The 27755-nt window shown below is 35.5% G+C and overlaps 1 protein-coding gene across 2 annotated transcripts in view; it reads left to right on the top strand.

Moving 5' to 3' along the window:
- Positions 1-27755, top strand: part of pde1a (phosphodiesterase 1A, calmodulin-dependent) — a 95914-nt gene that overhangs the window by 25455 nt on the left and 42704 nt on the right. Inside the window, exon 1 of one of the 2 annotated variants that reach the window (XM_046845867.1) lies at positions 3628-3837. The exons of the other annotated variant lie outside the window; for it this stretch is intronic. Coding sequence (XP_046701823.1) covers positions 3785-3837 — 53 coding nt within the window. The 5' untranslated portion in view covers positions 3628-3784. Of the gene's footprint in view, positions 1-3627; positions 3838-27755 lie in introns of those variants that run through there. 2 annotated transcript variants of the gene reach the window in all.

Raw genomic sequence — 27755 nt, 5'->3', positions numbered from 1 at the left:
TGAAAAAGAAGCTTCTAAAGCTTTTGGCAGGATGAACTTGATTCTAACAGGTGGTTGAAGAGTTTTGGTGGCATCTCAAGAGGGTCACTCTAAATAGCTTAAAAGTGACATTGAATTTGCCATATTATTGAAAAATGTCTGTGCAGTCTTTGAGTCTTTTTTGTTTTACTTACTTAAGAATTGATACAAAATAAAGCTGGTAAAGGAAAGGCTTTTTTAACTGCTGTAGCCCATTTGAGAATATGAACTAACTCGTTTTGTTGATGTTCTCCAATGTATGAGAAAAAGTATGATGTAAAATTCTTTAAACTGTTACCTTGGGAAGTTTTATGTTGGAGAAATTAAAGAAGAACAATGCAGAGAACACTTGAGACTGTTCCTACAACGGTACAAGCCACCTAGCATAGTTCACCATGACTGCTGCCAAAAGTGAACTAAAACCAAAAAAAATCATGAGGTATATATTCCATTTCTTTCGAATTGGTATATATTTATTTAGGCAAAAAAATCTGTCTCTGTTTACATGGTGATGACCTTGAAATAGATTTGATATGAAATAAAATGACTCATTTCAATGGCTGTTCTGTGATGATAGATTTGCCTACATATTTGCTCTAAAGAGCCCATCATAACCTTCATGAAAGGGCTGCTGTTACCAGTTGAATTGATTGATGACTTGTGTTCCTTGTATTACCAAACTGCTATTCTAGTATCATTAATCTTTATAGTTCTTCTATTGGTGTAATTTAGTCTTCTTCAAAATCATTACACAGGATCATTGCTAGTTTGACTGGTGATCACAGCCGAACTATGAACATCTGTCTCTTCTACAGACAGACTTTAATTTCTGTTGATTAAGACACGAAGCAGCGAGCTTTGTCATGATAATTCCTGCCTTCTGCCAAATTCGAGAAGCTGCCTCTCCTCGCATAACTTTGTCCAAACTTTAAATCAATGCCAGATTGTGAAATAATGGTTGTTTGGCTGACACACAGCCAGCTCTTGTCATCCAGTTCTTCTATCTTCACTAATTTGTGTACACACATCAACTTGACTCAACAAAAGAGACAAAATTAGACTATTCATGTGTGTCTAACCTTATTTTCTTTGTGTTTTGTAAAATACAGAGCTGCATGTCCAAGAGATTAGTCTAAACACAAAAAGAAAAAAAATTGAAAAAGGAAAAAAAAAAACATAGTTTAAACATAAAACTAACCCAAACAATCAGTTTGTAGACTAAAATTACCCTATTTTTTTCACAATTTCATTTAGGTACTACATCAACTTTTGCAATAAAGATTAAATAGATAAATAATTTTTGCATAGATTAAAAACAAGAAAAAAAAACATAAAAAACTTATAATCCACATTTTAAACAAAAAAGCTAAATTGTCTGTTCATAAAGTAAAAACAAATGTCTAGTTCAAACCCTATAAACGAGTTTAAAGACTAAAAACATCCCAAGCCAAAAGGCCAAAACATTCTCCAAATATCAGGTTAAACTCTACATTCGGGATGTGGTAGCTCATTGGGGAAGACAGTGAAGTTTTCGGGATGTTTTTCCTTGCTCATCAGGGACAAACTTGCACATAAAGAACCATCTTATTCATTATTTATCACTGCATTATCTGTGTAAAGCTGCTTTAAGACAATGTTAAAAACACTATACAAATAAAAGTGAATTGAATAGAATTAAATTGACAGTGGACATGTGGACAGTTGACTGATCAGAAAATCATGACTTAAAATCACAGCACCACCAAGCTGCTACAGTGTAACTGGGCTCTTAAGTGAGGCCTTGACCCCTCAACTGCTCATTTGTACAAATTAGATTATTGTAATTGCTCTGTAAAAGGGTGTCTCCTAAATGCAGATAATTGCAAGGCGCTCTGGATAAAGGTGTCTAACAAATGCCGTAAAAGGAAATCTAATCCAGACCACCATTAACAATAAAATCTAACCCAAGCCCTGCTTTTATTACTAAACTAGCACAGACTCTATACAGTAAAGGATTAGCTATAACACTAAAACATCTCAAACACTCAGTTCCAACACTAAAACATCCCAAACACTCAGTTCTAACATTAGAACATCCCAAACACTCAGTTCTAATACTAAAACATCCCAAACACTCAGTTCTAATACTAAAACATCCCAAACACTCAGTTCTAATACTAAAACATCCCAAACACTTAATTCTAACACTAAAACATCCCAAACACTTAATTCTAACACTAAAACATCCCAAACACTTAGTTCTAATACTAAAACATCCCAAACACTCAGTTCTAATACTAAAACATCCCAAACACTCAGTTCTAATACTAAAACATCCCAAACACTCAGTTCTAATACTAAAACATCCCAAACACTTAATTCTAACACTAAAACATCCCAAACACTTAATTCTAACACTAAAACATCCCAAACACTTAATTCTAACACTAAAACATCCCAAACACTCAGTTCTAACACTAAAACATCCCAAAACACAGTTCTAACACTAAAACATCCCAAAACTCAGTTCTAACACTTACACATCCCAAACACTAAGTTCTAACACTAAAACATCCCAAACACTAAGTTCTAACACTAAAACATACTAAATCTTTAGGTCCACCACTAAAACATCTTAAACTATAGGTCAAAAACTAAAACATTCCTAATCTTAATTTAATTTACTTAAAACATCCTAAACTCTCAGTTTAATCACTAAAACACCCTACACCTTTAGTTTCCATACTGAAACATTCTAAACACTAAAAACGTCCTAAACCCTCAATTTAAAAACAAATAAAAAATTATCCTATACCCTTACTACCAACAATAAAACGTCCTAAAACCTAAAAGTTTAAACACTAAAACATCCTAAACCCTCACTTTCAACTATTCTATGTCATTAGTTTCAACACTACAAACATCTTACACTTTCAGTTTAATCACTAAAACATCAGTTTAATCACTTAAAACATCTTAAAACCTCATTTTCATCACAAAATGCACAAATTAATTATGTAAAACATCCCAAACCTTCAGTTCCAACACTACAATAAAATTCAACTCTTGGTTGAAACCATAAAAATGCATAATGTTAAATACCTAAACATCATTTAAAAACTGTGTAAAACACTCTAAATAAAAGTTTAACTCCATAAACCCATAAAACAGCTCAAAAACAATATGACCCCAAGCATTAGAAATACTGCAGTATTATACCGTTAAAAGCTATAAGTTAAAAAAAGTTATAAGCACAGTCTATGAGCACTGAATTCCCCACAGCTAGACAAACTGTCAAATGAAGGACTAAAACAAAGCCAAAACCTCAATTTCAGGACTAAAAGTAACTTGTGTCAGTGTTTAGGGACTGAAATTAAAACAAACCCTCAGCCACGGGGACGCGGCAGAATGAGAGCAGCACTAAATTTTCCCACAACTAGAGGAAGAGTTCACACTTTACACCAAGCCGCAGCTGGAAGCTGGCTCTGTCCAAGCCCTGTGTGTGTGTGTGTGTGTGTGTGTGTGTGTGTGTGTGTGTGTGTGTGTGTGTAAGTGAGTGTAAAACCCCCCCTCTCTGTGTTGAGGAACGCTCTCTGTGATATGGCCTCTCTGTCAGACGGAGAGAGAGAGGCTGGGCCACAGCGAGCACCCACTGCAATGTGATCTAAGATTCAGAGAGCCAGAGCAGCCAGCTCGCTTTTGAAAACACACACAGACACACACACACACACACACACACACACACACACACACACACACACACACACACACACACACAAACTTGTCAATGGACCAATATGTGACCATTAAGAGGCAACTTCTGCACAGACCTATCTTCAGGTAAGAGGGGACCAAACTGCTGAACTGCTTGAGCTGAGACATTACAGGTGGACACGTGTGCATGAGTGTGCATAATTGTGTATAAGTGTGTGTGGATCTTGTTTGTGTGTTAGATGGGAATTTAAAGTAGTTCAACTTGCTCTCATGCTTCTCTTGGACCACTGCTTTTTATATTCTGCAACTATGTGCAACGCAACCAACACAAACTTTCTATGAAGTTGTCTTCTGTGTTTTTTTAGAGCATTAGAGGAAGAAAACTATATATATTCCGCAGAAAAGTTGTCTGATTTTAATTGAACACACACGTGTGCACCCATAGACACACACACACTTTTTTACAAGTTTGTGAGGCAGATCAGAATGGCGTTCGCTAAATGACCCAGTGTGTTGTGGTTGTATGGTCATTAGAGGCAGGTTACATGGTTCCGGTTCATTTTCAGAGCCTCATTATTTTGAAAAGGCCACTAATGGCTTCTTCGCATGTAAAACGGAAAAGTGCGGTAAAGAGGAGCAGCTGTACAGCAGGTACCTTACCAAGTATTCTCAACTCTGCATCACTATCTGTTGGTTGTCTTTCACTCTTATCATCAACAATGTGGGCTATGACCAGTATTCTAAATGAATATTCTTGCGCTGGTTAAAACATTTAAAACTGCTTCGGGACAATGCTATTCAATATGATACGGTTTATGATATGATGTGCAGTTTTGTTTTGTTTAAATTTAAAGCTTTGAGGGGTATGATGGCTATAAAGACCACAAGTTCTTTACTGCGGCTGACAGGTATAGAAGCCACATCTCCTTTACTGTTATTGACAAAATTAGATGTGATGTTCCTTTCACTCAGATTGATAGATACAGAGGCCATGTCTTCTTCCCTATGATTGACCAGTATGGAGGCCAAGTGCAGTCCCTTCCCTGGGCCTAAATGGTATAAAGGCCTATTTTATTTTACTTTAATTGTTAGATTTACATTTATATTTATGGCCCTTATCCAGAGCAACTTTATCTCGTTTATAGAACTTGAGCAGTTTACAGTTAGGGACCTTGCAGAAGGGCTTAGCAGTGGCAGCTTGGTGGTGGTTCGATTTGAATTCATGACTGTCTGATCAGAAGTCCAAAACTTTAATCACTGAAATACCCTTCCCAAGCTTACACTTTCAATAGGATTGACCGGTATAGAAGCCACATTTCCTTTAATGGAACTGGCAAAATTAGAGGTAATGTCTCTGTTACTCAGGCTAATAGATATAGAGGCCAGGTGTCCTTCCCTGAGACTGATCGGTAAATAGGCCACGTGTCCTTCCAGAGGATTAAATGGTGTAAAGGCCACGCCTATTTCACTGGGACTGCTAGGCATATAAGGTATATGTCCCTGACTGGGAAAAACAGGTATATAGGCCATGCCTCTTTCACTGGTACAAATATGTAGAGGCCATGTGTCCTTCCCTGGGACTAAATGGTGTGAAGGTCACACACATTACACTGGGATTGATAGACATGTCTTTCCCTGGGGCTAAATAGGGTAAAAGTCACACCTGTTTCAGTAGGATTGAGGCACATGTCCCTTACAGGGACTTACAGGTATAAAAGCCTTACCTCTTTCACTGGTACTGATAAGTATAGCGGCTATGTGTCCTTTACTGAGACTGACAGGTATTAAGAAAATGTCTTTTTTCACTGGGACCAATGGTTATAGAAGCCATACCTACTTATTTGAGACTACTCATGTCTTGCTTCTGAGAGTGATAACCATAGAGGCCACGTCATCAATTGTATTTGGACATAGAGGCCACACCTTTTTTGACAGATTGATAACATTAAGGCCACACCTACTTCACTGAGATTGATAAACCTAGAGGCCATGTCTCCTTCTAAAATGAATAAAAATAAAGGCCACAATTCCTTCACTGAGAGTAATGGCATTAACAATGCATCTTTTTCACTGAGATTGATAAACATAAAGGTTATACCTCCTTCACTAAGATTGAAAACATAAAGGCCACACCTTCTTCACTAGGATGAGTAAATACACAGGGTAATCCTGCTTCTCTGAGATTAATAAAAATAAAGGCCACATCTTTACTTAGATTGATAACATAAAGGGTGCACCTCCTTCAGTGGAAGAGAAAAAAAATAAAGGCCACACCTTTATTCAATGAATAACTGAAAGTGATAGCATGAAGGCCACACCTACTTCAATGAGATTGACAATCATAACGGCCACACCTCCTTCAATAAGATTGATAACATGATGGCCACATCTCCTTCAATGAAAATGACAACCAAATAGCCAACACCTCTTTTACTGAATTGATAGGAACGCTGGTCAGACTTCCTCTTTTTCACTGACACCACAGATGCCATGCTTTCCTTAATGTAATGACAACCACAGAGGTAATGATAGATTTGACAGATCTGGTCATTTTAAATCTGTTTAAAAATTTAAAAGAATTCACTTTTGATGTTTTCTTTTATTTACATTGTTAACTCGCACATTGTTTAAAACGACATCCTAGCTCTCAATGTGTCTGCCGAGAGTTAACAGAATGAAAAATGAAGTGAAAACGAGTTCCATCTGGTAAATATTACTGTGCAAAATGCGAGTGTTGTGTGTGATGGTGCAGTTTTATGTGTGTGTGTATGTGAGTCATAAACCCCTTGGATTCCTTTTTCTTTTCTTTTTCTTAATTTGCTACAAAGTCAAGCTTTTACTCATCAGTGTTTGGGATACACTCTGGTAACTAATACGCCAAGGCCTGGACTCTATAAAGGAAATAAAGCTCTCTTCTTCATGTTTTGTTTATAAATAATGACATCCCGCCCCGGGCTGCACTTAAAATCCCATTGGGTGGTGCCTGATGACATCTGCAATTTATCTCAAGCCTTGACTTTGATAAGTGGCCCATGGGTTACTACGAAGCGCAGATGAACTGAGTGAGTCATGAATCAACGATTACTCTCTCAGGCCTCACGCTCTCTCACGATGCTCTGCGTTGACCTCATGGATCTTTACAAAGATGTAAGAAACATCTTTATGGGGGACCTTAAGACCCCTAAAGTGTAAGTGGCAGTGTTTACGTGCAGAGATTTTAATACATTTGATGAACCAAATGATCTGGTTATATATTTACAACAAACTCAGCAATCTGTAAAAAAAAAATCTCAAGTGGCATGTACAGTATATTCACCCAAATATTATCAAAATGATGGGAAATCTTTGGAGTACTCTCAGAGTGTGACAGCACACATTGGCTCATCATTTATTCTGTTCAGTATTTATACAACTGAGCAGCTATGGGTTAAGGGCCTTTCTTAAGGGCCCTGGAGTTTATGGAGTGTTGTAGCTGGAATTTTAACTCACAACAACAGGTTCAAAATCCAAGGCCTTAACCACTAAGCTACCACCCCGTCCTTTAAAACTAGTTTTAATCTATGTTCTTCTCAGCATAATCTTCTCCAAAGAAGATTTTCAAGCACTTTTTACTTTTGGTTAGATGAAATTGGCATTTGATTTGTGTAAAGTCAAAATGTTTCCAGAAAAAAAGTTGTTATTTCGAAAAACCTATCATTGAAATGTTAGATGAGTCTTTAACGATTAAACTTATTTTAGAATAACTGATTTCTATTCAGTACCAATTTCAGGGTGGCATTGCTCCATTCATTAAAGTCCTGGAGACCACTCTGTAGTACCAGTAGATTGTAAGTTGATTGGAGAGTTTGGGTGGAAACTTTCATTCATTCGTTTTTCTTACCACTTGTCCTGGTGGGTGGTGGTGGTTTCAGTGGCAATATTTTAAGAAGGTCAATCCAGGCTTTTCTATTTCCAGTCACAGATATCTTTATGTCTAGTGGGATTTCTAAATGTTCCCAATCCAGCTGTGAGATATAATTTTTCAAGCAGGCTTTGGCTATTCCTTGGTATCATCATCCAAGAGCCAACTATTTGTAATTATATGCCCAGAACACCTCAACTAGCCATTACTGTATCTATTCCACACTTTTCAATCTAACACAAATCCAGGCTTTTTCCCAGCAACCAAAGTTACATTCTATATTTCCAAAGCCATCTAAAACTGTCCATCATATGTCTGCTGTGTATTTGACCCCCACATTTCATCTTCATCTCTCTTAAATGGCCTCCATGTCACCATTTAAGGGCAAGACACTCTCTTTGGACTCTCTCTGATATTACCGCATACAAAATATATTGCACTGAACTGCTGATATTGCACTGACTGCCTATACAAACTCTATACTGCATTGACAATGTAAACACTTGACAAGAAAGAAGAGAAACGATGTTTCGATTCCTCTGTACAACCGCACATGTGGTGGCATTGACGAATAAAAACCTTGAACCTATTTCAGTCACAACACTATAGGTACACTACATAAGCAGTGTGCCTAAAGAGACATACAATATTTGTAAATGTGGCTTTTTTCACCAAGAGCAGCCCGTGAATACATACAAGAAAACATGGATGTATTCTGCTGCAGTTTGGTGAAAAATGGCACATTTACAAATATTGTAGATCTGGGGTTTTTTGGTGGATTTAGGTCACATTTTTCCTAAAAACCCTTGTGTTGTTCAGCAAATTGGCATAAAGGTTCGAGTGTGCTTTTTCGAATCACAGATTATAATTTGAAGGAGAACTGCACAAAAATGTGCATAAAAGGCAAAGAGATAGAGGAAGTGTGAGTGCATATTCTGTTTGATGTACTAAACCTTAGTGTTGTAAGTAATGTTGAACAATTGTTAAATAAATACATTTAATAATATGTGACCACTGATGCAGACCTGGGTGAATTAACTTATAAAGAATTAATAAAATGTATTACCCTATGATTTTTTTTAGCTTATCCATTTCAGCAACAATTGTTTTGTATCTAATAAAGAAATTCAAGGCAGCACTTTTGTAGAGAAATTTAGAGTTCTGTACTTTTCCCTTCTTATGTTAGTTAGTTAGTGACTTAGTTAGTTATTTAGTTACTTCTATTGTCTACAGGGTTGAAATTTGCCTTTAGCTAAGCATAGGAACCTAAAATCAAGACAAAAATAAACAAAATATTTAGAAAAAATTTAAATGCTTACAAAAAACATTGTCATTTAGTCACATACATTTATATTTAAGATTTGCAGATTCCATATATATATGATAAAAAAGTATAATAATTATAATAATGAAAAAAAAATATATAAACACTAATTATTAATATATTATAATAATTTGTGCTAATTACAATTTAAGTAAAACAACATTTAATAGTAAAATAACATTTGCTTATTCTGTAGTTTGTAGTTCATTTATTGAAATGGCATCATTACATCTTTTTATAATTGCATTCTTGTTAGTATCAAATGTTTTTAAGTTAGGTCTGTCAACTATTCATATTGAAAAAAGTAGTAGAATCTTGTTTTCATTTTCCTGCAACTGTTTTCCCAATGTTCAAATTGAATAACCATGTTAACGGAGCGCTTACCACATCTTAGGACCGTTTGGAAAAGAGGGTCACTTGGGAGACAAAACTTACAGTCACATTGACATGATTGTTGTGTGTAATCTTAAACACAGGGCCATTTTACATTTGCTCAAGGCTACCATTTACCTCAAGTTCAACTGTCCACTGTACTTGAATCAACAGAGCTAAAACCATATCTGGGTTACGTCTGTTTCTGTGAAAACATCAAAACTGTGATGTTGAGGGACGACAACGGTCCATTGAACATTTTTCTGAACAAATCTTGGTCACTCTAATTATGAAAGCCACAAAGGAAGTCTTTGAAATTACATTTTTATAGCCTGCTATGAAGTTCTTTAATTTGTAGGTGAGGTTGATGAGCTTCAGCTAAAAGGAACGATTTTTATTTTGCCCCTGTAGGGATTGCTGATGTGGTTATGAATACAGATTGAACTATAGTAATTGCTGATTCCAGTTTTGAGACTCGCATGCGTGAATCACATTGGTAACAAAAAACAGCTGCGCACATCTTCAGGAGAGGTCTTCACACGTCACAGCATTTCCTTGTGGCCCAGCAGTGAAAACCTTGAACCTATTTCAGTCACAACACTATAGGTACACTACATAAGCAGTGTGCCTAAAGAGACATAATATTTGTAAATGTGGCTTTTTTCACCAAGAGCAGCCCGTGAATACATACAAGAAAACATGGATGTATTCTGCTGCAGTTTGGTGAAAAATGGCACATTTACAAATATTGTAGATCTGGGGTTTTTGGTGGATTTAGGTCACATTTTTCCTAAAAACCCTTGTGTTGTTCAGCAAATTGGCATAAAGGTTCGAGTGTGCTTTTTCGAATCACAGATTATAATTTGAAGGAGAACTGCACAAAAATGTGCATAAAAGGCAAAGAGATAGAGGAAGTGTGAGTGCATATTCTGTTTGATGTACTAAACCTTAGTGTTAAGTAATGTTGAACAATTGTTAAATAAATACATTTAATAATATGTGACCACTGATGCAGACCTGGGTGAATTAACTTATAAAGAATTAATAAAATGTATTACCCTATGATTTTTTTTAGCTTATCCATTTCAGCAACAATTGTTTTGTATCTAATAAAGAAATTCAAGGCAGCACTTTTGTAGAGAAATTTAGAGTTCTGTACTTTTGCCTTCTTATGTTAGTTAGTTAGTGACTTAGTTAGTTATTTAGTTACTTCTATTGTCTACAGGGTTGAAATTTGCCTTTAGCTAAGCATAGGAACCTAAAATCAAGACAAAAATAAACAAAAATATTTAGAAAAAAATTTAAATGCTTACAAAAAACATTGTCATTTAGTCACATACATTTATATTTAAGATTTGCAGATTCCATATATATATGATAAAAAAGTATAATAATTATAATAATGAAAAAAATATATATAAACACTAATTATTAATATATTATAATAATTTGTGCTAATTACAATTTAAGTAAAACAACATTTAATAGTAAAATAACATTTGCTTATTCTGTAGTTTGTAGTTCATTTATTGAAATGGCATCATTACATCTTTTTATAATTGCATTCTTGTTAGTATCGAATGTTTTTAAGTTAGGTCTGTCAACTATTCATATTGAAAAAAGTAGTAGAATCTTGTTTTCATTTTCCTGCAACTGTTTTCCCAATGTTCAAATTGAATAACCATGTTAACGGAGCGCTTACCACATCTTAGGACCGTTTGGAAAAGAGGGTCACTTGGGAGACAAAACTTACAGTCACATTGACATGATTGCTGTGTGTAATCTTAAACACAGGGCCATTTTACATTTGCTCAAGGCTACCATTTACCTCAAGTTCAACTGTCCACTGTACTTGAATCAACAGAGCTAAAACCATATCTGGGTTACGTCTGTTTCTGTGAAAACATCAAAACTGTGATGTTGAGGGACGACAACGGTCCATTGAACATTTTTCTGAACAAATCTTGGTCACTCTAATTATGAAAGCCACAAAGGAAGTCTTTGAAATTACATTTTTATAGCCTGCTATGAAGTTCTTTAATTTGTAGGTGAGGTTGATGAGCTTCAGCTAAAAGGAACGATTTTTATTTTGCCCCTGTAGGGATTGCTGATGTGGTTATGAATACAGATTGAACTATAGTAATTGCTGATTCCAGTTTTGAGACTCGCATGCGTGAATCACATTGGTAACAAAAAACAGCTGCGCACATCTTCAGGAGAGGTCTTCACACGTCACAGCATTTCCTTGTGGCCCAGCAGTGAAAACCGACATCTTGCACAAAATGTGGAAATCAGAGGTCTTGTTGTTGCTGAAATTATTCGAAAGCACAGATTCAGGGCATGCTGCAGGCTTGTAAATGAGCCAGATGTGCTTCTGAAGCCTCACCTGTTCCGAATTCATCTGTTAATAAAGTTGCCAGAGAAGTTTAACAGACTAAACAGTCTATAGTTCAACAGCCGCTCTGACGCAAGACGGATAACAGCATGTTTAAGGACGTTATTGTTCCTATAGAAATAGTGAACTCAGGGAATGTATTCGTTAATGTGGCACATAAATGGATTTAAAACCATGTCATTTTTGAAGTGTTTTTTAAAGGAGTTTTTAATGCAGTGAAAATGTGTGTTTGTATTATAAACAACTTTCAGATGTAATGACCTAAGTGATAACAAGAACTAGCTTGTTTCATGGACGTCATACAATATTAAATATATCTTCAAATGGATAAATTGTATGATGCCATTCTTGAATTTATTTTAAATTGTTAGAATTGGAAAAATGCTGTCGTGTGAGAGGATTATTTTATTAATTTATTAATTTTTATTTATTTTTATGTTGTTATCAGATGTTAATCTGACTAATTTGACTCTTAGGACATGCCTTAGCCTCTTTAATGTTGTGATCCATCATATTCACGTAGCGAGAACGTGCTTGAAAAACAACTTTAAAGTTTAGCGAGGAGAAATCAATTTACAGATATACTGTCTTCTGGGAAAAAAAACTCAACATACAGCCATAATTGTCAAAATATCTGGCAACAGAAGTAAGTACACCCTAAATGATAGCTGTATGTCATTTAATAACCCTGCAAAGCCACATGTCATATTCAAAATGTGCATGTTTTTGTCAGAACCAACCCAATTTGTGTATCTTGTATTAGAACAGTTAAATTTGGTGCTTTGAGTACAATTCTCTCATACTGACCACTGGATGTTTAAAATGTCACCTCATGGAAAAGACTCTCTGTGTAGTTTAGAATTAGAATTGTTTCCTTTCAACAAAGATGGTCGAGGCTATAAGATGATCGGTAACACCCTGAAACTGAGTTACAGTGGCCAGGGTCATACAGAGGTTTTCCAAGACGGGTTCCACTCGGAACAGATTCATAGATTCCAACATGTACTGTGACATTCCGAAGCAGAACGTAATGCCCTCCCTTTAGAAACTGGGCCGAACGGCAGTTTTCCAACATAAAAATAATGACTTCAAACACACAACTGCTATGCTGAAGGTTAAATTGATGAAGCAGCCAACAATGTCTCCAGATTTTAACCCTATTGAGCACCCGTGGGGATCCTGAATCGAAAAGTGGTGGAGCCCCACATATATATATATATATATATATATATATATATATATATATATATATATATATATATATATATATTTATACACATATATACATATTTATACATATTTCTATCTATTTCTGACAATAAATAAAAAAAATCGAAATGTTCTCATTTTACACCTTTTACAAAAACAAACAAAACCATCTACTATAACTGTACAAAGTGTAATTCCACTATGCTGTGGCCTAGTTTTCCCTTATTCTTGATATTTGAATCCCTGAGAAAATCCATCTTAAACATCATGATCAGTAGATCCTTGGAGCAAGTCAACACATCTTTCAGAGGGAAAATCCCATGGCCCTTAGTTTCCCTCAGGCTCGTTTCAGCCACCGGACACCAGCTAAGTTTGGGTTTTGCCGGGAAAAAAACGGACACTGACATAACCTAGGGTTATCTTTCCATCAGAGAATAAGGTCTCGCGTGCACCTTGTCGCAGAGAGACCGCTCATAAATCATCGTCATGCCGATCATGGTGTCTCAGTTAGATTTTTGGCTCCTTAATGAACAAAGAAAACAACGCAGTGTTTTTATCCACAGCTCACTACTTCTCGTTTTACAGAAACCCGAACTACGCAATAATTCCGATTGTTGAGAAACAGTTTGCGATTGTGCTTGAGCCTGTCTCGAGAGGTTCACCTGGAAAAGATTTTTCTTCTGAAAGGTTGCAGACCCACAACAAGCATTTAGCTTTGCATGGTTTGTTCAGGAAATAAGATCTGCCCTGTGGTAGACATTATACATCTATAGAAGTTTAAACCCTTTCACTCATTTGTGCATAAAGTCCACCATGTTGGTAAAATATTATTTTAATATAATATTGGTCTTTATTGGACTTATTTAATACAAATATTAGAGATTTATAATACTATTTCTAGATATTTTTTTTTAAACTTAAAATTCTAAAATAATTCCTTAATTGATTGTGAACTGCTACTGCTAAGATTTTATTTTTCATACATTTGGTGGGGAAATTAAATGATTTTTTTGTTGTACCAGATTCGAGATTTATTAGGAAAGTTTCTTATTTCATTTCTGCTTTCTGTCTGCACCATTACCTTCTGGTGTTTAAAACAATCCTCATCAGAAGCCCTTTACGAGGGCTAGAAAGACCCAAAAAACCTTAATGAAACGCATTCGTCCCCTTCAGGAATGTTTAATGCGTTTACATCATTTTGTTTGTATTGCTTTTTGGGATTCATGCTTGTGATTGCATTTTGAAAAATGAATAGCTACTCTATCTCAGCATATTTAGTTTTCTTTTTGTCTTTTTATGATTGTAAGTCACCAGTCATTGTGCTATGAAGTCACTAGTAGGTGTTACTACCTTAATCAGAGTGAGACGCTGTAATCATGTGCACTTTGCTGTCTTTACTCCAGTTCATTGTCATTGCACAAAGTTGCTCCATATTTGCATAACGTTTTTGTCGTTATGCAAATTCTCAACTTTGTTGAGTCTCTGGACACGCCCACATCTAGTTTGCCAGCCGTCACTGCCACTCATGTCACTGGTAGTCGTGTTGAAAGTAATCTCTGGTCTCTCATTCTTTATATGTGTGAACATACAGTAGCTTTTGTCCTGTTTAATAGGAGACAAGTGAACATTTCCTCCCATCTATTTTTCTTGTTCTTTTTTGTGTTCTGTCTTAAATCCTTTTTGATTTCAATCAACGCTGTGATCAACTCGGTCAACTACATATTTTGTACATGAAAAACTTTGCTTCTACTAAATGCTTATTGCACTTGTGACCCACTTTCTGTTAGTTTAAGTGAGTCAAAAAAGGCCACAGTCATTTATCATGTGAAATTTCTTTGGAGATCTGTTATGAATATAGGCGGCACCCTTATATGACATCATGAACAAACAAATTTAAATGTACAATTTCTACTCTTTTAAAACTCTATTTTATAAAATGCTGTAACATCTCTATAATTACTGATTTCTTCATCTTTAACAGCCAGTTTATGATGGCTCTACTTTTTTCAAGCATGTTTCGATCTTATAAGGATGATAGCGTTACGACAAAATTGTAAAAACATTTGACGTTTTGCGCAGCAGGCAAACATAGCAGCATATATGCTGTATATACATTGGGACGCCTCAATGATGTACGGATCTTCCTGTAATAAATCTCACTGGTCCCGCTCTTCAACTTTCTTGGTGTTAGAGCGTATATTCTTTTTTAGTTTTTGGTGTTTCAAAGCCAAGTAAGTTACTTATTGTCTCTCTTCTTTTTATTGAAATCACGTGACAATAAAACAAAGGACGGTGATTAGGCTTATCAGCTATAGATCTGCTTCTTACCACTCATTTCATTTGGCTCCACCCTCCATTTGCAAGCTGGCACTCATCCATGTGCCTGCAACCACATATATATATATATATATATATATATATATATATATATATATATATATATATATATATATATATATATATATATACAGTTGTGTTCAAAATTATTCAACCCCACTGAAATTGATTGTTTTGGTCGGTTTGACATTGATTATGATCATTCAGTCATCCTGCTTACAATTAAATCAAAGAGGCACGTGTAGGTCAGACAAATATAACATAACATTTATAATGAAATAACCACAAATGTCTTTTCTGAGCTCACATCATTATTAGTTTTATTCAACCCCCAAGTGACATTCAATCTTAGTACTTAGTACAACATCCTTTTACAGTTATAACAGCTTTTAAACGTGAAGCATAGCTTGACACAAGTGTCTTGCAGCGATCTACGGGTATCTTCGCCCATTCATCATGGGCAAAAGCCTCCAGTTCAGTCACATTCTTAGGCTTGCGCACTGCAACTGCTTTCTTTAAGTCCCACCAGAGGTTCTCAATCGGATTTAAGTCTGGTGACTGCGATGGCCACTTCAAAATGTTCCAGCCTTTAATCTGCAACCATGCTCTAGTGGACTTGGAGGTATGCTTGGGATCATTGTCCTGTTGAAAGGTCCAACGTCTTCCAAGCCTCAGGTTTGTGACGGACTGCATCACATTGTCATCCAATATCTCCTGGTACTGAAGAGAATTCATGGTACCTTGCACACGCTGAAGCTTCCCAGTACCTGCAGAAGCAAAACAGCCCCAAAGCATGATTGACCCCCCGCCATGCTTCACAGTAGGCAAGGTGTTCTTTTCTTCATAGGCCTTGTTCTTCCTCCTCCAAACATAGCGTTGATCCATGGGCCCAAACAGTTCTAATTTTGTTTCATCAGTCCACAGAACACTATCCCAAAACTTCTGTGGTTTGTCCACATGACTTTTGGCATACTGCAGTCGACTCTTCTTATTCTTTGGGGACAGCAAGGGGGTGCGCCTGGGAGTTCTGGCATGGAGGCCTTCATTACGCAGGGTGCGCCGTATTGTCTGAGCAGAAACTTCAGTACCCACATCTGACAAATCTTTTCTCAGTTCCTCAGCAGTCACACGGGGACTTTTCTCCACTCTACGCTTCAGGTAGCGCACAGCAGTCAAGTCAGCATCTTCTTTCTGCCACGACCAGGTAGCGTTTCAACAGTGCCCTTTGCCTTGAATTTGCGAATGATGCTTCCTATGGTGTCTCTTGGTATGTTTAACATCTTTGCAATCTTCTTATAGCCATTGCCCTTCCTGTGAAGAGTCTTCCTGGACCATTCTCTTGACCTCACCATGTTTGTAACCACACCAGTAAATGTCTAGAAGGAGCTGAGTATCACAGTCATTTTAAAGCTGCCTAATTGGTGCTTATTAGGCTTTATTGCTGCTCCCTGATATCCACAGGTGTTTTCAATACCTGATTGAAAACACTTCATTGAACCTCTGTTCTTCAGAGTGGTAGTCTTTAAGGGGTTGAATAATTATGTCAATGAAGAATTCACAAAAGAAACATTTACTACTGTATTACAAAACTAATTGATGTCATTTTAGTTGCATATGGTTCTTTAAGAAGTCCTTGTAGGATTTCATTCTGAATACAATTACAAATGTACACTAAATTCCCTAAAACCATTTACAGCATTGGGGGTTGAATAATTTTGAACACAACTGTATATATATATATATATATATATATATATATATATATATATATATATATATATATATATATATATATACTGTAAAGTTTATACTGTACGGTATTTTAAATTGCTCTGTTTTGCTAAATTGTGTACTGTAATTTGTTAAATTAAGTTATATGTTGCTGCTGTAATCATAAGTAATCTCCTGCTCAAATCCCAGGCCAGTTATTCAAGTGCTCATGAACATTCTTTTAACACACTTAGACCTAATCAAGTTATTACTTCTGTACCTGTATTCTCTAACTGAGTTATATCTCATGATTCAGTGACACCCAAAAAAGCAATCAGTTTGTTTTTGTTTTTTTAAGTTTCTTCCTCAGGTAGTGTTTTCTTATGTCACTCTCACCTCTGGTGTATTTATTAAGACTTTCTCCAAAGCATCATACTGATGATGGTTTATATGTGCAAAAGATTTTTGTTTTTGACACCTTTTGACCACCTTTGGTTTTCATTTGCTCTTATAATACCCTCCACTCTTCTGGGAAGATGTTCCACAAGATTTCGAAGTGTACTTGTGAAGATGTGGAGAATTGTGTTAGTGAAGTCAGGTAGTGATGTAGGTGAGGTGAGAAGGCCTGGGGTGCAGTCAAATCATATGCCACGACACTTTTGTCTATATAGTGTATTTATTCTAAAACTAAACTGATTCCAGTGTTTTGTGTAAAATCAGTTATTTATAATGTGAGAACAATATAATAGTCAAGGACATTTATATTCCATTCATCGTACCTATTGATTACGGTACAAAACAAACAATTGTAAATGTAGACTTATTGGTTTTTAGCGCTGTGGTGCGTTTATCAGAATCATGGATTTCTAAAGTCTCTATTGACTGCTATTGAGATAAATGTCAGGGACTTATAACCTAACCTCTGTTTATGAAAAAGGTAAATAAGAGAGTAAGAGAACAGCAGCTGTATCGTGTTGTCTTTCTAACAAGTGTAATAAAATGCAGATCAACAAAAGCAATTAGGTATTTGCTTTTGAGTCATGACAAGGTAATGGAAATATTATTCATTTGGTGTAAAAGATTAACAACACTTTATATAATATAATGCATGTGCAATGTGAATATGGAAGATGTGTATGTGCAAGTCCTGTGGACTCAGTAGTAGTCTTTGATGTTGACATTTGTGAGTGTGTGTGTTTTTGCAGATATCTGCAGAGCATTTGTGGTGTGTGTGTAAATGTGTTTGTCAGACATATTAAATACAATAAAACAAATAATTTACCAAATAAAAATAAATGTCATGAAATATAATTAAATAAAAAAAACAGTGAAAAAAAATAAAAATAACGAACAAAAGTAAATAAATAACGCACCAAAAGTCTCGGCATACATATACATATATATATATATAAAATATACTAACATTTTTTCAATAAAAACTTTGTTGCTTTCCTTAATTGTCCAATCTCAGAATCCATTCGAACTTAATATGATTGCCACTGATCAATTTTTTTATATAGCTACTCCTTTCCAGTTAAATAAATATCTTTCTAACACATAACATTATCATAATTTTAACCAAACTGATGATGTTTAAACAATATACAGTAAATACCAACTATGTTCTAGTATTTCTGTTTGTCTTTCTGTGAGCATCAATGATATCTGTATAAGCTTGAAAAGAAAGCCAGACCCCATTTTGAATAACTACTACACGAGTCGTCTCTCTGTGCCCTACAACGAGCCGTCGTGATAAATGAAACGTGACGTGTTTATTTTGTGTCTCATTACGTGTCTCATTGTGTCTCATTACGCGAAAGCCGGCGCCGAGGTAAACTTGGTGGAATCGGATCTGACAGCTTTAAAAACAGGCTTGCTGACACGGCACGCCACTGACAAGTGGTGTGGCTTTTCTCTGCTCTGATTGGTTTGGAAAGGGTGGCTGTGTGTGTTTGATGTGTTGGACGATGTGTGTGTGTGTGTGTGTGTGTGTGTGTGTGTGTGTGAGCGAGTGATGTTTACTGTTGGGATAAAAGGCATGCTGATTCATTCAGTTGCTGCACAGCTGCGTGACGTCCCAAACACTTTCACAACACTAACCACATGCTTCTCACAGCAAAGACGTTCAAGTACGAAACCCTGCCACATGAGAACTTTTATTTATTTTGCTCTGCCTCGAGTTTTTTCGCACAGACACATGATTAACATGCCAATAGATTATTTCCTATCATAAGAATGTTGAATTCTTGATTCTGGTTGCTTGAAGGTGTTGATTCGTGTTCCATAACAGCAGCTCCATAACTCCGTTATCATTTCCATAGAAAGTGCTTTGCTGGGATTTATATAGCAGATGCTCTATAAAGAGCAAAAAAGTGGATGTCTATAAAAAAATTCTGGATGGGAGTCTCCAGTTCCAGCGCAGAGTAACAGTCATGTGCGCAATTAATATTTTTCAGGATGGATAGATGGCTTTGTAATAGTTTTTTTTTGTCTTGTTCTAAAGAAAACTGAGTAGCAGGTGAGGGAATTATTTTTTGAAAATAAGATTTTAAATGTTTATTGTCATATGCCCAGGAAGCTTTACATTACATTTACGGCATTTAGCAGACGCCCCGTGATACCATGCAGTGAAATTCTTACTTATTTTGTTGCTGTATAACTGTACTATGAAATTATCTTTCTATCTATCAATCTATCTATCTGTCTGTCTGTCTGTCTGTCTGTCTGTCTGTCTGTCTGTCTGTCTGTCTGTCTGTCTGTCTGTCTGTCTATCTATCTATCTATCTATCTATCTATCTATCTATCTATCTATCTATCTATCTATCTATCTAAATGGTTTTAAGTGTTATTTTAGAGAGAGAGAGAGTGAAAGAGAGAGAGGGCACGTGTGAATTATGTGAGTCTAATGAAGATGTTGGCGTTAACACCTTGCGCCATTTGTGTCGTTACAGCTGTTTATAAGGTTAATTCATTAATTTAGAATGGTGTGTAAAATAAACTGACTGGAACTACCTTCTAGCCAATGAGAATCGAGTCTTCAGACCGTCAATATCATTTAAAACTTCCTGTTCATGTCATAGCTGAAACTATTGTCCAGGCCAAGATGCTATACAAATATAATGCGCACCTTCTGACCCATAATGTTTGAGAATTCTACCATTCCTTGTTTCCTCATTACAGATGAATAAAATTGAACAATTATTACTTAATCAATATTTAATAATTAGCTGAGCATTGTAGTGTTGTAATGAAAGCCGTTTTAGACACGTTTGATTGAGAAGGGTTTAAAACAGATTATTACAATCTACACATATATTTATGGAGAATGAAACAACATGGTATTCATACTGTAAACTCACAAACACTAAACAGATCTACACTGTTCTCATCAGTAAGAGAGAAATGCCATGCCAGTGGGGGTACACAGGACTGAAACCCGAAACGCATTGCAAAACATAAACACAAGCACATGATCATGGTTGTGGGATGTGGAGTGGGAGAAACTCGTGACATTATGATGCAAAGGCTGTCATTTAAACATGACAGCCAGCATGCCTGTCCTTTCTATCATTCCTTAGATGATGTAGTCAGCTCTGAAAAGCACCCAGACCTGAAGAGTGATTGAAGAGAACAGTGTTTCTGTGGGGTTTGGGAGAGTGACTGGGACACTCTGGGATGACTTGATGATAAGCAGAATGGGCTATTCCAGCAAGGACAGACATCTAGGGAAGTGCTCGTATGCCAAAACAGGATTATCAAGACTTAAGTCATGCATTTAGGGGCTCTGAGTAAAGCCTGGAAAGTGCAGAGCTGAAAACTGAGTTTACAATATGAAATAATCCACCTGACTGTGTGTATAGGGTTGAGAGTGAGGGGATGTCAGATGGCTGCAAAATGAATTTTTTTTTTACCGGTTGGCGCCGCAAAGCTGAACACAGAAGAGCCTGAAATACAAACTCCTACAAACTTTTGACTTTATAAAAGCAGCAGGGATCGAGCTCTCTCGCCATTTCAGGCCGCCATACTTTCCTATTTGGCACAACTATGAGTGTTTGGGCCTGTAGTTGTGTGTTATGAGTGCTCCAAATGACACGTCTTGAGAGCAAGAGCAAGCTGGACAAGTATCAAGAGGACTGGAAATGATCATGGTCAGTTTCTGAGATCTTTGTTGGCTGCTTCTTGGAAAGAGCCACCTCTACTTATATAACACCATGACCAGACTATTGGATGTAACATTAACTTAAGTGGTAGCATATGGAGCATTTTATAATGTCACTGTGTTTGCGTTATGTAATGAAGAGGGTTTGGTTCTGGAAGGTCATTCTGGAAGGTTGTGACAAAGAGCCACTGTAAGGGCCTACAACCAAAAAGTAATAATAATATGAAGTTTCTTGAAAGGGATACGATTTATCCAAATAAATTATATGAAAATATTTTTAATAGTGAGTGAACTAAGACCTTTAGATCTTTCTAGATCTGTTGCTGTTCCACATTCCTGCTGCACTAAAGGAACCTAGAATGTCATGTAAAAATAAACATAACTGTGCAATAGTGATGTTATTTGAGGCTACTAAAAACACTGACATGAATTTTAAATGTTATTTGCCAATGAAGGGGCTTCACAAGAACATTAAAAATAGCTTAAACAACCATTAAAACATTTTTATATATAAAGCCTGTAAGCTTAAGGCTCACGGCCAGACTGTGTAATAGATTCTTCTCTCAAGCCATCGGACATTTTACCATAAGAAGTCTAGACCGATATGCACACACATACACACGCACACGCACATGCGCACACACACACACACGCACACACATATACTCAATGAATATTACAAATTTGTGTAAAAATCTCAAATGTTTACTTATACAGTATTTAATATTATATGGCCAATGCTATCTGTACTTTATTCCATAAGTGTGCTGGTCAATGTTGCACTGAAATTCACTTTGTGCACTTTATATACTATTATATATAAATTATATTATATATATATATATATATATATATATATATATATATATATATATATATATATATATATATTCGTGTCCTAGTTAGTTCTGTGTTGTCTTGTGTAACTTTGTGTTGTCTAATGTGGCTCTTTGGAGCAACACTGCTTAGTTTCACTGTTTAATAGTGCTGTAGCTGTCAATCATTTTAGTAATCGAGTATACTAAAGATTATTCCGGTTATTCCAATTAATCGAGTAATCAGATAAAAAGTACTTTTTCTTTATTAAAGTAAGTAATTTGATTCCTCTTTTAGAAAAACTAGAATTTTTATTGCTGAAATTGCATACAAGAAGATCTGTGAAAACTAAACTAATGTAGTGCATTTAACTGGCATCAAAATGCAAATATATAAAAAAATATAAAAACTATTTCAAATTACTTAAAAAAAAAAATGCACAGTACAGTGTTTTCTTCATGTTTTAGTTTGAAATAATCCCAAACTTTGGAAACTTTCTGTTAGTTTCTTTGACCTGAATCTTCTCTGACCTGAATTTTTTTCTTCCCGTTCAGCTATTTTCCATTCTGTAGTGTCTTCTGTGTTTACCTGTCGACAGTGCTCCAGCGTTTAGCAGATGGTGCATCAGTAATAATGGTCCACGGGAAAACACAATGCTCCGTGTTTAGTTAAATGGTCTAAACAAAGCATCTTTTTGTATTTGAATTATTCGAGTTACATGAGAAATCGTCTCAGCCCTACTGTATACTATACCAACCAATAAAGTCACTTGGCACTAAAGCTGAGAACCAAAAATGAATGATTCCAAATGTAAGCCCTGAAGACCTGCAATTCCATAAACAGTTTCTGAATAATTTCTCCCTGAATATGAAAAAGAGACTAACGAACTGCAAGTGTCTTTTAAAGACTGCCTGTAAGACTAGGACCCATCCATATAGCTACACAGGTTCAACAGGACAAAAAGTACAATATAGACATCACCATTGTGCTTTCACACGTGCTATGAATGTGCTTGTACTCTTTCTTATCTGGTTACGTGTTTTCAATTCATTTTAGCTTTGTTTTATTTCAACCTCTTAAGGAGGCACCAGAACATGATACATAAAGCTGTGCGGCTTCTAATAAACCCCCACTGCAAATCACACTGTGAGATTTTGGACTTGTATTCAAAATGCTTTGTTCAATTGAATGCAAACTTCTACTTGTCAGAAGTATTACAATGCCAGTTCACAGAGTAAAATTTTTTTTTGTTCTTATGGCCAACTACATCCATGATATAGATAAAATAATAAACAAAGAAATGAATGAATAGATGAACGAATAAGATTTTGAATATATCCATGCTTTTCCACCTTTCACATTTCACATACACAAGCTCTTAATGTAATTATTGAGGCATTGGCATAGCTTTATTGTGTCACTGGGCAATATCAACATTTTCAACACACTTAGTACTGTTTGTCTTTACTCTGGTTCTAAGGACTATCTATCTATCTATCTATCTATCTATCTATCTATCTATCTATCTATCTATCTATCTATCTATCTATCTATCTATATATATATATATATATATTAGTTAGTTCTGTGTTGTCTTGTGTAACTTTGTGTTGTCTAATGTGGCTCTTTGGAGCAACACTGCTTAGTTTCACTGTTTAATAGTGCTGTAGCTGTCAATCATTTTAGTAATCGAGTATACTAAAGATTATTCCGGTTATTCCAATTAATCGAGTAATCAGATAAAAAGTACTTTTTCTTTATTAAAGTAAGTAATTTGATTCCTCTTTTAGAAAAACTAGAATTTTTATTGCTGAAATTGCATACAAGAAGATTTGTGAAAACTAAACTAATGTAGTGCATTTAACTGGCATCAAAATGCAAATATATAAAAAAATATAAAAACTATTTCAAATTACTTAAAAAAAAAAAAATGCACAGTACAGTGTTTTCTTCATGTTTTAGTTTGAAATAATACCAAACTTTGGAAACTTTCTGTTAGTTTCTTTGACCTGAATCTTCTCTGACCTGAATTTTTTTCTTCCCGTTCAGCCATTTTCCATTCTGTAGTGTCTTCTGTGTTTACCTGTCGACAGTGCTCCAGCGTTTAGCAGATGGTGCATCAGTAATAATGGTCCACGGGAAAACACACTGCTCCGTGTTTAGTTAAATGGTCTAAACAAAGCATCTTTTTGTATTTGAATTATTCGAGTTACATGAGAAATCGTCTCAGCCCTACTGTATACTATACCAACCAATAAAGTCACTTGGCACTAAAGCTGAGAACCAAAAATGAATGATTCCAAATGTAAGCCCTGAAGACCTGCAATTCCATAAACAGTTTCTGAATAATTTCTCCCTGAATATGAAAAAGAGACTAACGAACTGCAAGTGTCTTTTAAAGACTGCCTGTAAGACTAGGACCCATCCATATAGCTACACAGGTTCAACAGGACAAAAAGTACAATATAGACATCACCATTGTGCTTTCACACGTGCTATGAATGTGCTTGTACTCTTTCTTATCTGGTTACGTGTTTTCAATTCATTTTAGCTTTGTTTTATTTCAACCTCTTAAGGAGGCACCAGAACATGATACATAAAGCTGTGCGGCTTCTAATAAACCCCCACTGCAAATCACACTGTGAGATTTTGGACTTGTATTCAAAATGCTTTGTTCAATTGAATGCAAACTTCTACTTGTCAGAAGTATTACAATGCCAGTTCACAGAGTAAAATTTTTTTTTGTTCTTATGGCCAACTACATCCATGATATAGATAAAATAATAAACAAAGAAATGAATGAATAGATGAACGAATAAGATTTTGAATATATCCATGCTTTTCCACCTTTCACATTTCACATACACAAGCTCTTAATGTAATTATTGAGGCATTGGCATAGCTTTATTGTGTCACTGGGCAATATCAACATTTTCAACACACTTAGTACTGTTTGTCTTTACTCTGGTTCTAAGGACTATCTATCTATCTATCTATCTATCTATCTATCTATCTATCTATCTATCTATCTATCTATCTATCTATCTATCTATATATATATATATATACATTAAAACATTTTTCAAATCACTAAACATTTGTTTTACTGATGCGGCACGTCTCAAATAAAGCACAAAAATTCATCCTGATGAACACATCCAGCAATTAAAACCGTCCGTGTGGAAACATAAAAGTTTCATTTGGGTTCCTGATGATTTACTTAATTTAAAGCACTATAATTACCTTAAAACATTTACAAGAACATTTCGTCTTCATGCTCTATGTTGAGTTTTGTTTAACTAATTTCCATTCTGTAGTGTCTTCTGTGTTTACCTGTCGACAGTGCTCCAGCGTTTAGCAGATGGTGCATCAGTAATAATGGTCCACGGAAAACACACTGCTCCGTGTTTAGTTAAATGGTCTAAACAAAGCATCTTTTGTATTTGAATTATTCGAGTTACATGAGAAATCGTCTCAGCCCTACTGTATACTATACCAACCAATAAAGTCACTTGGCACTAAAGCTGAGAACCAAAATGAATGATTCCAAATGTAAGCCCTGAAGACCTGCAATTCCATAAACAGTTTCTGAATAATTTCTCCCTGAATATGAAAAAGAGACTAACGAACTGCAAGTGTCTTTTAAAGACTGCCTGTAAGACTAGGACCCATCCATATAGCTACACAGGTTCAACAGGACAAAAAGTACAATATAGACATCACCATTGTGCTTTCACACGTGCTATGAATGTGCTTGTACTCTTTCTTATCTGGTTACGTGTTTTCAATTCATTTTAGCTTTGTTTTATTTCAACCTCTTAAGGAGGCACCAGAACATGATACATAAAGCTGTGCGGCTTCTAATAAACCCCCACTGCAAATCACACTGTGAGATTTTGGACTTGTATTCAAAATGCTTTGTTCAATTGAATGCAAACTTCTACTTGTCAGAAGTATTACAATGCCAGTTCACAGAGTAAAATTTTTTTTTGTTCTTATGGCCAACTACATCCATGATATAGATAAAATAATAAACAAAGAAATGAATGAATAGATGAACGAATAAGATTTTGAATATATCCATGCTTTTCCACCTTTCACATTTCACATACACAAGCTCTTAATGTAATTATTGAGGCATTGGCATAGCTTTATTGTGTCACTGGGCAATATCAACATTTTCAACACACTTAGTACTGTTTGTCTTTACTCTGGTTCTAAGGACTATCTATCTATCTATCTATCTATCTATCTATCTATCTATCTATCTATCTATCTATCTATCTATCTATCTATATATATGTATATATATACATTAAAAACATTTTTTCAAATCACTAAACATTTGTTTTACTGATGCGGCACGTCTCAAATAAAGCACAAAAATTCATCCTGATGAACACATCCAGCAATTAAAACCGTCCGTGTGGAAACATAAAAGTTTCATTTGGGTTCCTGATGATTTACTTAATTTAAAGCACTATAATTACCTTAAAACATTTACAAGAACATTTCGTCTTCATGCTCTATGTTGAGTTTTGTTTAACTAATAATAAACATACATTTGTATGAAGCATCAATATTTGTCCATGCCTATGTTGGTTAGAGTATTAAAAACATAAGTATTCATTTAAAGGTACATTCAGAACAGATAAAAATGTGTGATTAAGTTGGGATTAATCACGGTTTGGCTAATGACAATCATGCAATTAATAAATATATTATTATATGTTATATATATATATATATATATATATATAATATATAAATAAACCTGATTTTTCCATTGCAATTGGCACACAATTGTACAATATGTCTTTGGATGGGTTAGCATTAAATTCTCTCTTCACTTGAACTAGACTTAAACCTGTTCCAGCATGACAAGACCCCTGTTCACAAAGCAAGCTTAATGATGATATGATTTACATGGGTTGGAGTAGAAGATCTTGAGTGGTCTACTATAGAACCCTGCTTTTTCTATCTCCCTTGTGGCTGCATGAGCTGAATCTCCACATATATTGATTTATATATATATTTTTAAAGAGGACAGTTTCCATTATGGCTGTTCTTCATGCCACCTTAGCAAGTTTCTTTTTGCCGATGTCAGCTCCAAAATGCTCATCACTGACTTTTACATCTAGATTTCTATGAAGCTTTAAAACTTATTTTAAAGTGCTAAACCCTTCAACTGAATTAAACTGATTATTGCAACCAGCCCAAACAGGAGCTTTGGGAATATTTTGAATTGAAATATATACATTTTCATTGTTAAATTTCCAGTAAATTCAGTTCCTAGTGGAGAATTTTTTTCTTATCTAATGTGTGTAAATTTGCCAACCTATTGACAGAAGTCTGCACTGAGATACGTGAGGCAAAGAAGAACACATCTGTTTGATTAAGAAATAAATGAGGCACGAAATCACATACAAGTGCCCATTTCCCACTGTTTGTTTTTCATGCCTAAAAGGAGCTGATAGTCATCTCTGGAAACATCACACGCTCCTGTGTACTCCTCTGAGTGAATTCAAGGAATGTAGAGCCGTGTGAAGGCCTGGCAGTGCTCGTGCGGTCCCGAGGGGCTTTGAGTGACGGCAACGAGCCTCTTCGGAAGACTTTTATGTAGAAAAACGTCAGAGCAGGCTCATGGGAACATTCTCGAGGTTAAGCATCTTCTCCATGCTTGTGCAACCAGAAAAATTATTAGATGATGCGTTATGATAAGGCCATTTCCAAATGCCAGTCGGGTTTTTACTAAACAAATAAAAATACAAACTAACAAAAAATAAAAAACTTTTCAGAATTAGGCAAAAAAGCATTTACA

Source organism: Silurus meridionalis, chromosome 3 (assembly GCF_014805685.1).
Source record: "Silurus meridionalis isolate SWU-2019-XX chromosome 3, ASM1480568v1, whole genome shotgun sequence".
In the NCBI taxonomy this organism is placed as follows: domain Eukaryota; kingdom Metazoa; phylum Chordata; class Actinopteri; order Siluriformes; family Siluridae; genus Silurus; species Silurus meridionalis.
Note: the sequence above shows the minus strand (reverse complement) of the source record. Positions and strands in the feature narration are given on the sequence as shown.